This window comes from Chelon labrosus, assembly GCF_963514085.1.
Source record: "Chelon labrosus genome assembly, chromosome: 24".
NCBI lineage: Eukaryota > Metazoa > Chordata > Actinopteri > Mugiliformes > Mugilidae > Chelon > Chelon labrosus.
The window spans coordinates 11,472,736-11,490,236 of NC_140357.1; the positions used below are offsets into that span (position 1 = coordinate 11,472,736).

At 40.5% G+C, this 17,501-nt stretch overlaps 1 protein-coding gene across 1 annotated transcript; it reads left to right on the plus strand.

Annotated features, from left to right (window-relative positions):
- The first annotated feature begins 262 nt into the window (after positions 1-262).
- LOC311509016 (NACHT, LRR and PYD domains-containing protein 3-like) lies at positions 263-7,721 on the plus strand. Its single transcript, XM_084574034.1, has 7 exons — positions 263-1,545; positions 1,715-3,503; positions 4,136-4,309; positions 4,931-5,107; positions 5,555-5,728; positions 6,031-6,204; positions 6,305-7,721. Exons 1-7 carry the CDS (start codon positions 1,479-1,481, stop codon positions 6,378-6,380), a joined length of 2,631 nt encoding a protein of 876 aa, XP_084430160.1. The 5' UTR covers positions 263-1,478; the 3' UTR covers positions 6,381-7,721.
- Positions 7,722-17,501: the final 9,780 nt, after the last annotated feature.

Genomic DNA, 17,501 nt, shown 5'->3' on the forward strand with positions numbered 1-17,501 from the left:
TATATGGCCATGAACACACTGGTTATAACTTGCAGTTGAACTGGAACGTAGCACTGCCATGCTAGCTATCTTGTTTTTTTTTACCGGACAATGACGATAAAACTTCTTATTTTTATTAGCATCTGCTCTAGAAAGTCTTGGCTGAACCAAAGATAAGGACACAACAGTTACTTCCAGGCACTGACCACCAGCCAACATTTAAAACGTGCTGTAACAGTCAAAACAAGAGATTTATAATTTAGTCCAGTCTCAGTTGGTTAAAGTGTTCTGACTGAATCATTTCATCATAGCAACTTTTTAACACAGTATGATGATTGATTGCAGTGTCACTCAGTTCTTTACATTAAAGGCTCAACAACAGCCAATGAGCGCCCCCTTGTGGTCAGTCAGGTTTACAGCTGGTCTCAGTGGTACAGTCGGTCCACAGTGATCTGCTTTTTCTAGTTTTTATAGCAGCTTCAGTAACTGTGAGGTAATGCTTTTCATCTTTGTCTCCTAGGAGTCATCAGAGAGAAGACTCTGCTGACCTTAAACCTGAACCCAGCTGTGTGTCTATGAAGAGTGATCGATCAAAAGATGTTGACCTTTACTTTAAAAGACAAGAACCCTCGACTGTAAAAAAGTAAAGGAGTTGTTACTGTCTTCTGGAGTTTATATATGTGAAATACTATGTTCACTGTGTGGAGCTTCAGACTTTGTTGGACTTGTTGAATGTTGATAATTAGTGAGTTTCTCTCAATCCACCAGGATGCAGCAGAAACCAGAACCCAGCTGTGTGTCTATGAAGAGTGATCAATCAAAGGATGTCGACCTTCATTTTAAAAGAACTGTAAAGAAGTAAGATTTAATTTAATTTGAAATGTCACTGATAGATATCAGCACAACTGGTCTTCTGCATCTGATCATCAGGTTTAGAGTTGATCACTGGTTTCACTTCTTTATGAAAGTCACAGCAGAGATTATTCTGATGAGAACATTCACTGTAGAAAACACTATCATTAACTCACTGTGGTTTGTGTTTATGAGAAAACCATACATTGATTATAGACGGTGCAGACAATAATATGAACTAATTGTTGATGATTCATTCACAGAGTGGAGCAGCAGAGTTTAAATGTTCTCAGTGGTCAGTCTGTTGATCAGCATCAAACACACCAGGACTCCATATTTAAGGTCTGTACATGGACAACAACTACTTTCCATCATCTCCATGCTGCTCTTTGTAGACCAGTGGACTGTCAGTCTGTCCAACATGGATCTGATGTTTGTCTCCATGATTTCAGTCTGGTTGTCATTCATATAGTTTTCTGTTCCAGCTGCTGGAGGACAACATTGTCACTTTTGTGAAGAACGAGTTGAAGAAGATTCAGAGGGATCTGAGTCCAGATTACCCAGAATGCTTAGAGAGTCAGAGAGAGGATGACGAGGTGTTGGAGGGTGAGGATGAAGAGCAGAGGAGGAGCAGCAGAGATGCATTTATGAAGATCACACTGAACTTCCTGAGGAGAATGAAGCAGGAGGAGCTGGCTGATCGTCTGCAGAGCAGTAAGAGGATTTCACTGAACATTGAACCTGATGAATAAATTAAACATTTACTAATGTCTCATGAGATGGAGCAAGATATGTTGACCCTACTAATTGTTTAGGGGAATGAAATATTAGAAAACTTACGGTGTAATTTCGTCATATATTTTTTTCTTCTTTATTCATTCAGAACATGAAGCTGCAGTTTGTCAACGTCAATTTAAATCTACTCTGAAGGAGAAGTTCCAGTGTGTGTTTGAGGGGATTGCTAAAGCAGGAAACTCAACTCTTCTGAATGAGATCTACACAGAGCTCTACATCACAGAGGGGGAGTCTGCAGAGGTCAATGATGAACATGAGGTCAGACAGATTGAAACAACAGCATCCAGGAAACTAGACAGACCAGAAACAACCATCAGACCAGAAGACATCTTTAAAGCCTCACCTGGAAGAGATAAACCAATCAGAAGAGTGATGACAAAGGGAGTGGCTGGCATTGGGAAAACAGTCTTAACACAGAAGTTCACTCTGGACTGGGCTGAAGACAAAGCCAACCAGGACATCCAGTTCACATTTCCATTGACTTTCAGAGAGCTGAATGTGTTGAAAGAGAGAAAGTTCAGCTTGGTGGAACTTGTTCATCATTTCTTCACTGAAACCAAAGAAGCAGGAATCTGCAGGTTTGAAGAGTTCCAGGTTGTGTTCATCTTTGACGGTCTGGATGAGTGTCGACTTCCTCTGGACTTCCACAACAATAAGATCCTGACTGATGTTACAGAGTCCACCTCAGTGGATGTGCTGCTGACAAACCTCATCAGGGGTAAACTGCTTCCCTCTGCTCGCCTCTGGATAACCACACGACCTGCAGCAGCCAATCAGATCCCTCCTGAGTGTGTTGACATGGTGACAGAGGTCAGAGGGTTCAATGACCCCCAGAAGGAGGAGTACTTCAGGAAGAGATTCAGAGATGAGGAGCAGGCCAGCAGGATCATCTCCCACATCAAGACATCACGAAGCCTCCACATCATGTGTCACATCCCAGTCTTCTGCTGGATCTCTGCTACAGTTCTGGAGGATGTGTTGAAAACCAGAGAGAGAGGAGAGCTGCCCAAGACCCTGACTGAGATGTACATCCACTTCCTGGTGGTTCAGATCAAAGTGAAGAAGGTCAAGTATGATGGAGGATCTGAGACAGATCCACACTGGAGTCCAGAGACCAGGAAGATGATTGAGTCTCTGGGAAAACTGGCTTTTGATCAGCTGCTGAAAGGAAACCTGATCTTCTATGAATCAGACCTGACAGAGTGTGGCATCGATATCAGAGCAGCCTCAGTGTACTCAGGAGTGTTGACACAGATCTTTAAAGAGGAGAGAGGACTGTACCAGGACAAGGTGTTCTGCTTCGTCCATCTGAGCGTTCAGGAGTTTCTGGCTGCAGTATACATGATCCACTGTTACACCAACAGGAAGACAAAGGTGATGGAGGACTTCCTGGGACAAAACTACAATGACTCAACTCTGGATGTCTTTCTGAACAGAGTCATGGAGAAATCCCTGCAGAGTATAAATGGTCACCTGGACCTGTTGGTTCGCTTCCTCCATGGCGTGTGTCTCCAGTCCAACCAGAGACTGTTAAGAGGTCTGCTGGGTCAGACAGAGATCAGTCCAGAAATCATCCAGAGAGCCATCAATAACCTGGAGAAGATAAACATGGACAACATTTCTCCTGACAGAAACATCAACATCTTCCACTGTCTGATGGAGATGAATGACCTCTCAGTTCATCAGGAGATCCAAGAGTTCCTGAAATCAGAGAACAGATCAGAGAAGAAACTCTCTGAGATCCACTGCTCAGCTCTGGCCTACATGCTGCAGATGTCAGAGGAGATTCTGGATCAGTTGAACCTGAAGAAGTTCAACACATCATGGGAGGGAAGACGAAGACTGATTCCAGCTGTGAGGAACTGCAGAAAGGCTCTGTGAGTCCAGATGTGATTAACATTATAAATCAGTTTACATTAGTTTAGTTCTTTAAATGTTCACATTATAAAATTATCACCCTATCAAACAGTGTTTAACTTGTTTATTGCAAACATTACAGTTGTATTCTGTTCCAGATGTTCTCCAGCTGTTTCAAACACTGTGAGAATGTAGTTTTCTTATGTTTATCCTTCTTTATTTATATATACAGTATATTAGAGCTGTCCATTGATTGATGTATTTAATTAGACATTAATATTGTCTATTTTTAATGTGTTCTAAATGTGCTTTAAAGGGATGTTTTCCACATTTTTATCATGTTAATCTTAATGACTTGAGTCAGATGTGAGATCAGATTACACTGACAGACTGTGTGGAAGAAGCCTAAATGTAACTCCATTTATCTCTCCATTCATTTGCAGATTAAAACAAAACAAAGTTTAGAAGTCTGCAGGTTTAAGAGAAACTGATGAGAATTATTGTGTCATATCAGATAAGAAGCTGAATCACTGGTGTGAAAAACAAAATGTCAAACAGGATGAGTCCAACTGTTTAGTCTTCAGATGCATGAAGTAAATAATAAAGTGTCTTCATTCATATTAACATATTTTATATTTATGTGTCATGACAGACTTTATGACTGTGGACTCTCAGAGAGTCACTGTGAAGTTGTGGCCTCAGCTCTGAAGTCCAACCCCTCCCATCTGACTGAGTTGGACCTGAATAAAAACATCTTGAAGGATTCAGGAGTGGAACAGCTGTGTGTTGGGCTGGAGAGTCCAAACTGTGGACTGGAGACTCTGGGGTCAGTTCACTGAATGTTTTTATCATATTAAACAGTTCTCTTGTCAGGATTGACAGATAGAAAATGGACCACAAACAGTTGGTTTAAATGAAGGAGCATCATGTTCCTTAATATCAGCAGGTGTCTCCTCAGTCATCGGTGGTCGGTTTGATCTCAAATCAGGACCAGTCTCGTGTTCACATGTACATTTAAAGAGTTATTGGAGTCAGTAACCATTCTTTCTGTTCATGCTGTCTGTGAAGAAACTCATCAAGTCATTTGTTACAGTGTAGTTGTGTTAGGAAGAGACCACTTCACAGTCAGTGTCGACAGCAAGAATTATAAGAACTCTGTAATGTACATCTGACATGTGACTGTTGTTTGAAGACAGACTTGAAAATATGAACTTCTCCTTTAACATTTTAATGACACCAACCTACTGAGATCCCAAACACAGGAGTTCTCTGAATGTTGTGTTGATTTTTGGATAATGATCCACAATAACACAAGGACAAAGTCACTCTACTCATTTTAGAGAACAGCTCATTGATTACGACGTAGTAATGTTGATCTGAACATTAAAACCTGAACACATCTGATTGATTATCAATGATTTTATTAACATTTTCATTCTTTATTCAGATTGAATCTCTGCAGTTTGTCAGAGATCAGCTGTTATTCTCTGGTCTCAGCTCTGAAGTCCAACCCCTCCCATCTGAAACATCTGGACCTGAGTGACAACTTAACACTGCAGGATTCAGGAGTGAAGCAGCTGTTTGGTTTTCTGGAGAGTCCAGACTGTAGACTGGAGACTCTGAGGTTAGTTCACTCGATGTCACTGTTGTGGATCTGATTTGTTTAATTACAACCTGAACTTACTTTATGTTTGTATATACTTTTTAACTAGTATAGAGTTCTAGCTGTATTACCCTTGAGTTCACATTTTTTGTTTTCTTGTCTTAAATTTAGTCTGCAACCTCAAAGAAGGTTTTTTTTTGCAAGTGTAGAAACTGTTTTTGTAAAGGCACATACACATATCCATGCAGCATGTTACTGATCTGTATTGACATGAACAGTTGTTTGAATGTTGTGTTGATGTTTGGATGATGTCTGTCGAAGGCTGACATGATGATGATCCACAATAACACAAAGTCACTCTACTCATTTTAGAGAACAGTTCATTGATTAGGACGTAGTAATGTTGATCTGAACATTAAAACCTGAACACATCTGATTGATTATCAATGATTTTTATTGTTTATTCAGATTAATGCACTGCAGTTTGTCAGAGATCAGCTGTGATTCTCTGGTCTCAGCTCTGATGTCCAACCCCTCCCATCTGAAACATCTGGACCTGAGTTACAACTACCTGCAAGATTTAGGAGTGAAGCATCTGTGTGGTTTTCTGGAGAGTCCAGACTGTATGCTGGAGACTCTGGGGTCAGTTCATACATTTATGTTCATACAGAACTTCCACCCACATAGATGTAAATTTCCTCCTGCTCATATTTTCCTTTTTTCTTGTCCTAAAATTAGTCTGTCATCTCAAAGATAAGTGTTAGCTGAAAGTGTAGAATGCTGACATGATGATGATCCACAATAACACAAGGACAAAGTCACTCTACTCATTTTAGAGAACAGCTCATTCATTAGGACGTAGTAATGTTGATACGGAAATTAAAACCTGAACACATCTGATTGATTATCAATGATTTTATTAACATCTTTTATTCTTTATTCAGATTGAGGTGGTGCAGGTTGTCAAAGATCAGTTGTGATTCTATGGTCTCAGCTCTGAAGTCCAACCGCTCCCATCTGAAACATCTGGACCTGCGTGACAACAATCTGAATGATTCAGATGTGAAGCAGCTGCTTGATCTTGTGAAGAGTCCAGACTGTAGACTGGAGATTCTGAGGTGAGTGGAGGGTTGGAGTCAGTCTATACTTCTTTCAGTAGTATTGTACTAGACACAGTATCAAAAGTGTTTCCTGGAAACCTGCTGCTGTTTTCTTCAGAGATGCTGTCAGAGGAGAATGGAGACAGACTGGACAGAAAGACAGAGACAACAGTCAGCCAATCAGATCATCCTGACGGTGGTCCTCACTCATCATGTCAGATCTCAGACTGTTTGTTCTCTCACCTTAAAACTCTCTTTGCATCTTTGTCACAGCTCTGAGATTAGTCTGACTGAAGCCTGTAAATCACAGAACCATCATTACATTTAGTAACCATGTGGTCTTTATACGGAGCAGAACCTCTGCTGAGGTCCAGTCATCACATCTCTATCTCTGTCATTAGTTTCATCAGATATCTTCAATGTTTGTTAGTCAGCTGATGCTTCAGAAACACATGAGATGTTCATCAACACACTCAGACTCTTTATTTAAATGGAACAGCTGTAAATCCATCACTAAAGTGTTTGTGCAGCATCTCCTGGGGGGCTGAGGGCCGGAATGCAGATTAGATTATGATTGTTTGGGTTAGGGCGAGTCGTTGCGTTTCAATAGACACGACTTACTCTATTTGTCCATTCTGGTCTTCAAATCCATTCATTTGCCTTAGCAAAGCCGAAAGCTTCGCCAAGATGTTTTCCATGTTGCGGTTATTGACCACAGTCTGAGCACGAACAGCTCTGTCCAAGGTGTTTTCCATGTTGCGGTTTATACCTTCAGCCTGAGCGCTAACAGCTCTGCTCACTCCATCAATCATGTCGGGCAGCTTCATGGGGCTTTGGACTCCTGACACCGTCTTCTGATAGGTGGGAATCATCATTCTAAACAGGACGGTATGTGTGCTGAGAGAGGATGAGCTGAGTCCTGATGATCCAGAGAGGTTGAATCCGCAGCAGCTTGTGTGTAGAGGAACTCTGACTGGACCATGTTACTGGGAGGTGGAGTGAAGAGGAGAGCTTCATCCAGATGTTTTTCCATTTAACATCATCAACAGAGCTGCAATCAATCTATTCTAATAGTACCAACAAATAAAGTCCAGTTCCTCTTGAATTATTCAGACACATGAACAACAAAAACAAATATTGTATGTAAATGTAAAGTAGCCAGCATCAACAATCCTTTCTGTTGTTTCTCGTTGTATATGTTTGTTCCATCTGTATTGTAATTTGTCTCTTAATTTTTTTAACAGCATCTCATGTGGTTGTTATCATAGTGTATCTTTGTTGTCATTTGGTTGTAAAATAAAATATCTCCTGGTTGTATTTTTTCAACACTTCTCCTGCCTGTCATTATTGCTAAGTTGCAGTTCCTCTCTGTAACCATCAGAGAGTAGTAAATACTTTTACACAGTTTGATCTTATCTGTATTCACATATCGAGTCATTATTAGACTGATGAACATGAGAGCTACAATACTGCAGTAGATGTGAACATCAGTATTATTGGATGTGGACAGTTGTAGTGTCGGGTAGTCTACACCTTTAAAATGTCTCGTTAGGGCACCACCTCCTGTTATCGTAGAACTTGAGTTTTTTTATACACGGTATAAATCAGTTTATCAGTCTCAGTTCAATAATTTGCATATCTGAAGGAGTGAATCCTTTACTACAATTTGTACCAGTCATTCTCTGCCGTAAAATAACATCACAAACAACTTCTTAAGTGTGAACAAATATTTATTTAATAAAGTGACAACTATGAATAAATGAGGGACTAATAGAATATAGGAGTGTAATCAAATGAACGAATATAATAAGGTATGAAATAACTAATTTCTGGAGCGATGGTGAGAGATGGAGATGTTTTAAGTCCTAAACTAAAGGGGATGGATTTGATATCTAATCTAATCAATCTTCTCTAAAAGATGTTAGTAGGGAGTTTCAACGTAGTGACACCAACTCTTTGTCTTAAGCGGTAGGAACGATTAAGCCTACTTTTGTAGAGTCTTCTCGGCGTCGGTGATGGCGGAGCGTCGGTGTGACGAGATGGTGACGAAGCGGCACAGATGCAGGTCTCTCTGGGACCGGTAGACAGGACTTGTTGCTTGGTCTGCAACTCCAACACCCAGCTTTGCTTGAGAGCGCTGTAGGTGTCCAGTCAAAGGCAGTAGATGACACTTGGCAATGTCTTTATGTTTGAAGAAAGAAGTCGGATCGTCACGTCTTCTTGATGTCGTTGCTATGGCAACAGCTTCTTGATTTCTTGATCCGTCGAAGAGATTGGGTCTTCTGGATATCTGATATCCCAGCTGTCTATGCTGGCTAACTTATAAACGATGTTGGTTAGTACTTCGGTTCGTAGAGTATAAAAATGAATAAAGCTAGAAAAATATTTAAGTCACTATAAAAATCGTACGTCGGGAAAAACATCCGACGAGAAACAAACAGAGCTTGAAAAGGACCGGATTGTCAATATTCAAGTTGTTCTTAAAGTTACTAAGTATAAACGTGACTAAGTACGTAAAGAAGAAGACTAAAATAAAAGTAGAACGTGAACGGAAAGTGGAAAGTGCAAAAGTCCGGAGAAAGTGCAAAAGTATAAAAGTCCGGAGAAAGAGCGGCGAAAGAGCGGAGAAGAAGGAGCGTCTCTCTGGTTTTATGAGTTAATTATTCAGGGCGTGTTTGGATCGGGTTTCCAGAATCTTCGCGCGGAAAGAGAAGAGAACGCCTAGTTCTTTGTTTCGAGATGTCTTATTGCCTGATCTTCTTAACCTATTTTATATTACTAAATTTAACCATTCCATCACTCATCATGACTCGTTAGCAATGTTTTTCGTATGCGACAACACTCAACATTACAACATGACAAGATGACGTATCAGAATGACTACATCAAAATAACTCATAAGCATCAATAAATTAATAAACTCAAGTTCTCTTTACATTGACATTTTGCTAATAATAAAAGGTTGAGGTTTCTAAAATAACAATTCCAACAGTTATGATTTCAACTAGCCTAATAGCTACTATTAGTATAAGAACATAGCCTACCTAAGTTTCAACATTCTTTAACTTCAATGATTAAAAGAGAGAAAATACTTTTAAAGATAGCCACTTGATGGCAATGTTGATCCATCCTTACTGTGACAAATTATGTGAATTTGGGCTAGCTTTATCGTACAAGGATCAAAATCGTCTCATTGTGATCGTAAGCACTTCCTGAACAATAATATATAACTTACCAGGTTATTACATTTTCGATAGTCATATTATCAAACTTAGGCTCTTTTTAGAGAGGAGAAATGCAGATCAGAGTCTGGTCCTGGGGAAAGAAAGTTATTTACGACCTTCTTATCTTTTTCACTCCCTCGGTCACTCTCGGAGAGGGGGGCAAAACCTGTTAAAATGGTATGTTTGCATTTGTCTCTGAAAAAGAAAATTAGTACATCACAAGTTTAAAACATAATTGAACATCACATTAAGGCTTCTAGACTTTGTCCATAGGAGTCAATTCATTCTTTGTAGTTCCTGATATCGCGTTGATGTTCTTTCGATTCAGGACTAATTAGTCCAGAAACAAGAGTGGGAATATCCACAAGAAGTGTAAATCTGTCTCTTTTGGCTCAGATGACGTCCAGAGCATCAGGGAGGTCCAATAGCATGGGACTGTCCAGCATCTGGACATGGCACCTTTATGGCTAAGGTGTAAAAGGTTGATCTGTTAGAAGAGTTCTTCTGCAAAACAACTCCGTAAATTTAAATTCCAGAGAGGGGGAGAATTGAGAGGACCACAGGTTCCTACAGTAGTTACTGACAGTGACCACTGGAGGGCAGTGATCGTTATAGTTTCTGGGTTTGTCTGTTTCATCCAGTCCCTCTGTCACATTCAAGGTCAGTAAGAATACCCATCTAGTCCCGGTGTTCAGAGAGACTGAGGCTGAGTCCTATTTTGGAGCATTTGAACACATCACCTGTGCTTTGCATTCACCAAAGGATGTGTGGTCCGTTGTGCTACAATGCAAGCAAAGCTGAACTCCTACCAGAGGCGTATAGACAACGATTCAGACACTTAACACTCCCCCCATAAGATTCACCTTCGCCCATGTTACATCATAAACTAAGTACATTTTGCTCACTCTGAAGCTAGGGGTATGATTCTTTGAGTGTTAGAAGGTCCCAGGTTATAATCAATTTATGTTACAACCCCCACTCGAGGGCCACAACATAAAGTAGAGACACCTGACAGAGTTGCAAAAATAAGGTTTTATTTCATTAAAAAGAAAAAGGCGACAGGTGAGACATGGTGAGCCTCACCTTAGGCCTCGTCAAGGCCCTTTATTCACATCTTCTCACGTGTGGCTGGTTAAGGTGATTAAGAACAAGCCATAGACACTTGCACAGCCACCACAAGGCCACTACCACACTGTAGTTAAATACTCCAGTCCTGCAGAGGGGAGGAACAAGTCGTTTTTTAGATGTAACACTTCAAACTATGTTTTCCTCCAACATGGAAACTATCACATGAGTGTTTCTAGAAGTCATCAGTTGATCTTGTGTGTGTTTATAATGAGGAGGAACAAACTGAATCCTTCACAGCAGACAGCTTTGTTGGACTGAGGATTTATTCAGATCATTTACTTTAGTAAAAGCACCACACTGTAGTAAAATACTCCAGTCCTGCACTGACAATCAGTATTAACAAGAAAATTAACTTAAAGAATCAGAAATAAACGTGCAGGACCAAATTATTTTATGACTGTATGTCATAAAACTAGGGTGTTACCTAGTTCCAGTTTACTATCACTTTCACCAGCGCTGTGTCGCAGATCTTTTTCTCCGTGTAAACCTCCGTCTGAAGGTAAAGTCAGCAGTTTCTAATGTTTTACTTTTGCTGTTCCTGCAGAAATTAGTTCGATAGTTCACGTTAAATGAATCAGAGACGAAAGTTTAACGTTGGGTCGAGGGAGGCAACTATATGTATATCTATGAACATGTTTTTTGTGGATGTTTGTGATCAGAGTCAGTGGAGAGTAGAGAGTTGTTGATGATCATCAGGTGAACATAGCGTGGTTGTTTCTGTGTAGCTCCACTTTCTGATGACTGGAGGTAGACTTTCCTGAATCAGTCTGTGGAGGAGGTGGAGAGGAGCCACTGATCTCCCGCTGTCTGAGCCACTAAATGAGGCCTGAGCTCTTCAGACAGATGCTGGAGAACAGATCAGACTTTCTGTGTCATTATATTCACACTGCAGAGCTGAGTGATCAGAGGGATTTAATAAATATACATGTTGACATCGGTATAAAAACATTAGAATTAGCTGGAATTCACAGACTGGTCAAAGGTCTTTTTTTTATTTATTAACCTCCATCACAGGTGAAGCCTGACTCGTTCCAGGAAGTAGCTCACCTGTGTTTATTGTTTATTGCTCAGTTCTTTGGACTTAACTTTGTCAACTTGTGTTACGTTACTGTTTGTTTCTGCTCTGTGGTGTTTGTAGCAGATTCTTATTTCATTACAAAGTTTGGATCAGTCTTGTGTTTGAAGATCAATCTACTTTTATTATTAGATGATTGATTGACTGGAATCAAACAATGTGACCATCAGCTGATTTTGTTTACTTTCTTCACAAATCAAACTGCACTGTGTTCCATAAAACCATCGTCTCCACCATTAAAGTCAGACACAGTAGTGTGCTGCGGTTTACTGTGAAACCTTTTAAAAAAAACACTGTGATTTGAGAGAAAGCTGCTGACTGAGATCAACTTGATTCTTTATCAGTTGATGATCCTGAAAAAAACACAGATTTAAAATAAATTCCTGGGGGTTTTGTTCATTTAAACTTTATCATCAAACAAGAATGTACGTGTTAGAGGAAGTAATATCCTGTTCACACTCATCCCCGTCTTTTCACACTCTCATTTTTAAGTGCATGTAGTATGTATTTATATATGTCAGGATGCTGACTTTAGATGTACAATGTGTGAAGACTGATGGTTGAACTTTCTCTGTCTGCTGTTTCTTTCATCAGGTGTCTGCAGGTTTTTACCAACATGGAAAGGTATCACCCTCAACACCCTCACTTTATGAATGAATTGTTATGTATGGAGTCATAATTGGAAATGAACCTGTATTCGTATAGAGGAGTTAAAGGGTAACGTCAATAGAAATCATTTGGTTATACAAGTCTGTATGCGCATGACCAATCTGCTTATAACTTGAAATTGTACTGAAACGAATTCAATTCAATTCAATTCAATTTTATTTATATAGCGTCAATAACAATACAAATCGTCTCAAGACGCTTTACAAAAACCCGGCCTGAAACCCCCAGAGCAAGCCTGAAGGCAACGGTGGCAAGGAAAAACTCCCTTTTAACAGGAAGAAACCTCGAGCAGAACCCAGCTCATATGGAGGGACCCATCTGCCTAAGGCCAGCCGGGTACAGACAGAAGAAAGAGAGAAGAGAACAGCAAAGAGAGAAGAGAAGAGAACAGCAAGATAAACATACATCTGTCATAGATACACATATCTGACTAAAGTGTACATGAGGAATCTTATGATACAAACTGATGATGTTACATGACAGTTTGAAAATGTAAGAGGAATCATAGGCAGGTTGGAGAATTGTTCATTTAGGTAGGAGTGGATAACTGCAGGATTCCATGAAGACTGGGCAGGCTGATGAGACCACGACAACAGATGTAGTATAGAGCTCCACGGGAAACACACCACTCCAGGCCAGAGATACTCACAAGAAGAGGGGGGAAGAGGGGGGAAGGGGGGGAAGGGGGGGAAGGGGGGTGGGACACACACAGCAGTAAACATTCTACATAGTAATAGCACAGAATTGTATGACTAGTAGTATATAGGAAATTAGAGGGCAAGAGCTCTGTGCCAGAGAAAAGAAAGTGGAGGATGCGAGAGAGGAGAGAGAAGAAAGAAGGAGGACATGTGTTTGGTGCATCGTCCCCCAGCAGCCTAGGCCTATAGCAGCATAACTAAGGGATGGTTTAGTCCAGCCCTAACTATAAGCCTGATCAAAAAGGAAAGTCTTAAGCCTGACCTTAAAGATAGAGAGAGTGTCTGCCTCCCGAACCCAAACTGGGAGCTGGTTCCACAGGAGAGGAGCCTGATAGCTGAAAGCTCTACCTCCCATTCTACTTTTTGAAATTCTAGGAACCACAAGTAGGCCTGCACTTTCAGACCGAAGTGATCTGCTGGGATGATATGGTACAATAAGGTCTTTAAGATACGATGGAGCTAGGCCTTTAAGGGCCTTGTATGTAAGGAGGAGGTTTTTAAATTCTATTCTAGACTTTAAAGGGAGCCAGTGAAGAGAAGCTAAAACTGGAGTAATATGATCTCTCTTGCTAATTCCTGTCAATGCTCTTGCTGCGGCATTTTGAATCAACTGGAGGCTTTTTAAAGAGCTATTTGGACAGCCAGACAGTAATGAATTACAATAATCCAGTCTGGACGACACAAATGCATGAACTAGTTTTTCAGCATCACTCTGAGACAGGATGTTCCTAATTTTGACGATATTACGCAGGTGAAAGAAGGCAGTCCTGGTCACTTGCTTTATGTGACATTTAAAGGACATATCCTCATCAAATATAACACCAAGGTTTTTTACAGTAGTACTGGAGGCCAAGGTAATGCCATCCAAAGACACCATGTGATTAGATAATGAATCTCTGAGATGCTTAGGACCAAATACAATAACTTCTGTTTTGTCTGAGTTTAAGAGTAGGAAATTACAGGTCATCCAAGCCTTTATGTCTTTAAGGCATGCTTGGAGTTTAACCAACTGATTAGTTTCATCTGGTTTCATAGATAAATATAGCTGGGTGTCGTCTGCATAGCAATGAAAGTTTATGCCATGTTTTCTAATAATCTTGCCTAATGGCAACATGTATAACGTGAAGAGTATTGGTCCTAGCACAGAACCCTGAGGAACTCCATAACTTACTTTTGTATAAGTAGAGGAATCATTATTGACATGAACAAACTGGAATCTGTCAGATAGATAGGATTCAAACCAGTCTAATGCAGTTCCTTTAATCTTGACCTCACTTTCAAGTCTCTGTAGTAAAATATTATGATCAATAGTGTCAAATGCAGCACTAAGATCTAGCAGAACAAGTATAGAGACAAGTCCACTGTCTGAAGCCATGAGGAGATCATTGGTAACTTTAACCAAAGCTGTTTCTGTACTATGATGAACTCTAAAACCTGACTGAAACTCTTCAAACAGACCATTCCTGTTTAAATGGTCACACAACTGATTAGCAACAAATTTTTCTAGAATTTTGGAAATAAAAGGAAGGTTGGAGATTGGTCTATAGTTGGCTAAAACATCTGGATCTAGAGTGGCTTTCTTGAGTAAGGGCTTAATTACAGCAACCTTAAAAGACTGAGGCACATATCCTGTTAATAAAGATAAATTTATCTGGTTCAATATGGAGGTGTTAATTAATGGAAAAACTTCTTTGAGCAATTTAGTTGGGATTGGATCTAGAAGACAGGTTGATGGTTTAGATGCTGTAATTGTTGAAGAGAGCTCAAGAAGATCTACTGGGGAGAAGGATTCCAGATATTGATAAGGTCTTACAAAAGTTTCTAATGTCGCTGTACTTGCATCTTTAACAGCTGTTGGAAGGATGCCTTGAATATTTTCTCTAATGCCGACAATTTTATTAGTAAAGAAGCTCATGAAGTCATTACTACTGAGGGCTAAAGGAATAGATGGCTCAACAGAGCTGTGGCTCTTTGTCAGCCTGGCTACAGTGCTGAAAAGAAATCTGGGGTTGTTCTTGTTTTCTTCTATTAATGATGAATAATATGCTGTTCTAATACTACTGAGAGCTTTTTTATAAGTTGTTAAACTATCTTTCCAGGCTATGCGAGCTTCTTCAGAATTAGTGGAATGCCAAATTCTTTCTAGCTTTCGGGCTGCCTGTTTTAAACAGCGCAACTGTGAATTATACCATGGAGCTAGCCTCCTCCTATTTATGACCTTCTTTTTCAGAGGAGCAACTAAGTTTAAAGTTGAACTAAGCGATGCTGCAGTGCCATCGACAAAATAATCTATTAGTGCAGGGGTTAAATTGTGGTTGCTGTCGTCCACAACATTGGTACATGGTACTGAGGTAAATAAAGAAGGAATTAATTCTTTATATCTAGTTACAGCATTGTCAGACAAACATCTACTGTAATGAAATGTCTTTTCAGTTCCTGTGTAATCCATTATTGCAAATTCAAAGGTTATGAGGAAATGATCAGACAAAAGAGGGTTATGAGTAAATACTATTAAACCTTCAGTTTCTATGCCATATGTTAGGACAAGATCTAAGGTGTGATTAAAACTGTGAGTTGATCCGTTTACGTTCTGAGAAAAGCCAATTGAATCTAATAATGATGTAAATGAGGAGCTAAGGCTGTCACTGACAACATCAACATGGATGTTAAAGTCACCTACTATAATGACTTTATCTGTTCTAAGAACTAAATCACATAAAAACTCAGAGAATTCAGCTAAAAACTCAGAATAAGGAGCAGGTGGGCGATACACCACAACAAAAAGAATTGGTTTTTGTATTTTCTGGTCTGGATGGGGAAGACTAAGAGTAAGACTTTCAAATGAATTAAAGCTCTCCTTAGGTCTAGGATTAATAGATAAATCAGAGTGGAAGATTGCTGCCACTCCTCCTCCTCTACCTGTGCTTCTAGGAATATGATAATTACTATGACTGGGTGGAGTAGACTCATTTAAACTAACATATTCATCATCCTGTAGCCATGTTTCAGTCAAACTAAATAGATCAGTCTGATGATCAGTTATCAGATCATTCACTAAAAGAGATTTAGATGAGAGAGATCTGACATTTAAAAGACCACATTTAATTTTCCTATTCTTCTGTTCTACCAATGAACTTGTACTGATTTGTATCAGGTTCCTACGAGAAACTCCTCTGTTGTTATTTTTTGGTTTAAATAATCTGGGAGCAGACAGAACATCTATAGAGTTGATAGAGTTTAGGGTGTGAGACAGTCCTTGAGAAGCGGCAGAGAAGTGTGTAAGACTACAACTCCGCCTCCTGGTCTGAACTCTGGGTTGTCATGGTTTCGGGGGGTTAATAAAATCGGCCATATTCCTAGAGATGAGAGCAGCACCCGCTAAAGTTGGGTGGATGCCATCTCGCCTAATCAGACCAGGCTTTCCCCAGAAAGTGTGCCAATTGTCAATAAAGGCCACGTTGTTTTCTGGACACCACCTAGATAACCAGCGATGGAATGACGACGTGCGACTAAACATGTCATCATTGGTCAGGTTGGGCAGGGGACCAGAGAAAACTACGGAGTCCGACATAGTTTTAGCAAACTTACACACCGATTCCACATTAAGTTTTGTGACCTCCGACTGACGTAACCGGGTGTCATTACTGCCGACGTGAATAACAATTTTACTGTATTTAACCTTAGCCTTAGCCAGCAGTTTGAGGTAAGATTTAGTGTCGCCCGCTCTGGCCCCTGGAATGCATCTAACTATGGTCGCTGGTTTCTCTATCTTCACGTTCCGCAAAATAGAGTCGCCAATCACCAGAGTTGGTTTCTCAGCGGGTGTGTCGCTGAGTGGGGAAAATCGGTTGGAGACGTGAAGGGGTTGGTGGTGCTCCACGGGCCTTGTGGGACTATGCTTCCTTCGAACCGTCACCCAGCCGCCCTGGTTTCCCGGCTGCTCGGGAGCTGTCGGGGGACAGCTAACTGGAGCTATGCTAACAGGAGCTACTCTTGGTCGGTCCGCACCGGCTACAGGGCCCTGGCTAGCTGCTGGTTGTTTTTCAATGGTGCGGAACCGTGCTTCCAATTCGGAAAGCCTCGCCTCCAGTGCTACGAATAAACTACATTTGTTACACATACCATTACCACTAAAGGAGGCAGAGGAGTAACTAAACATGTGGCACGAGATGCAGGAGAGAGAAGGGGAAGCAGAGGGAGAAGCCATGGTTAATTCGCTAACGTTAGCAGACAAAGTTGATTAGAAGAGAGAGTGTGTGTGGTTCAAAAAGTAGCTATAGAGGACAGGTGGTTGAAGATGCGTAAGAATTCCCCGCAATAAACAGAACGTTTTTTGGAATTTGAGCGACGCTAACACTCTGTAAACAGCAATACCACACGGTGCAGAAGCAGGAAATGACGCAATACGCTTACTCACGTGATGCTAGGATGCATAGCTATTAGCATCTGCTTAAATGAAAAGAGTTGCTTCCAGGCACTGACCACCAACCAACAATTAAAACGTGCTGTAATAGTCTTGAG

What these genes read in the sequence shown, in the direction of transcription:
- LOC311509016 (XM_084574034.1), top strand. Translation starts at nt 1,479, where the DNA reads ATGAAGATCACACTGAACTTCCTGAGGAGAATGAAGCAGGAGGAGCTG. An exon ending in GGCTGATCGTCTGCAGAGCA is followed by an intron (nt 1,546 to 1,714) that starts GTAAGAGGATTT and finishes TTATTCATTCAG; the next exon opens with AACATGAAGCTGCAGTTTGT. An exon ending in TGTAGACTGGAGACTCTGAG is followed by an intron (nt 5,108 to 5,554) that starts GTTAGTTCACTC and finishes TTGTTTATTCAG; the next exon opens with ATTAATGCACTGCAGTTTGT.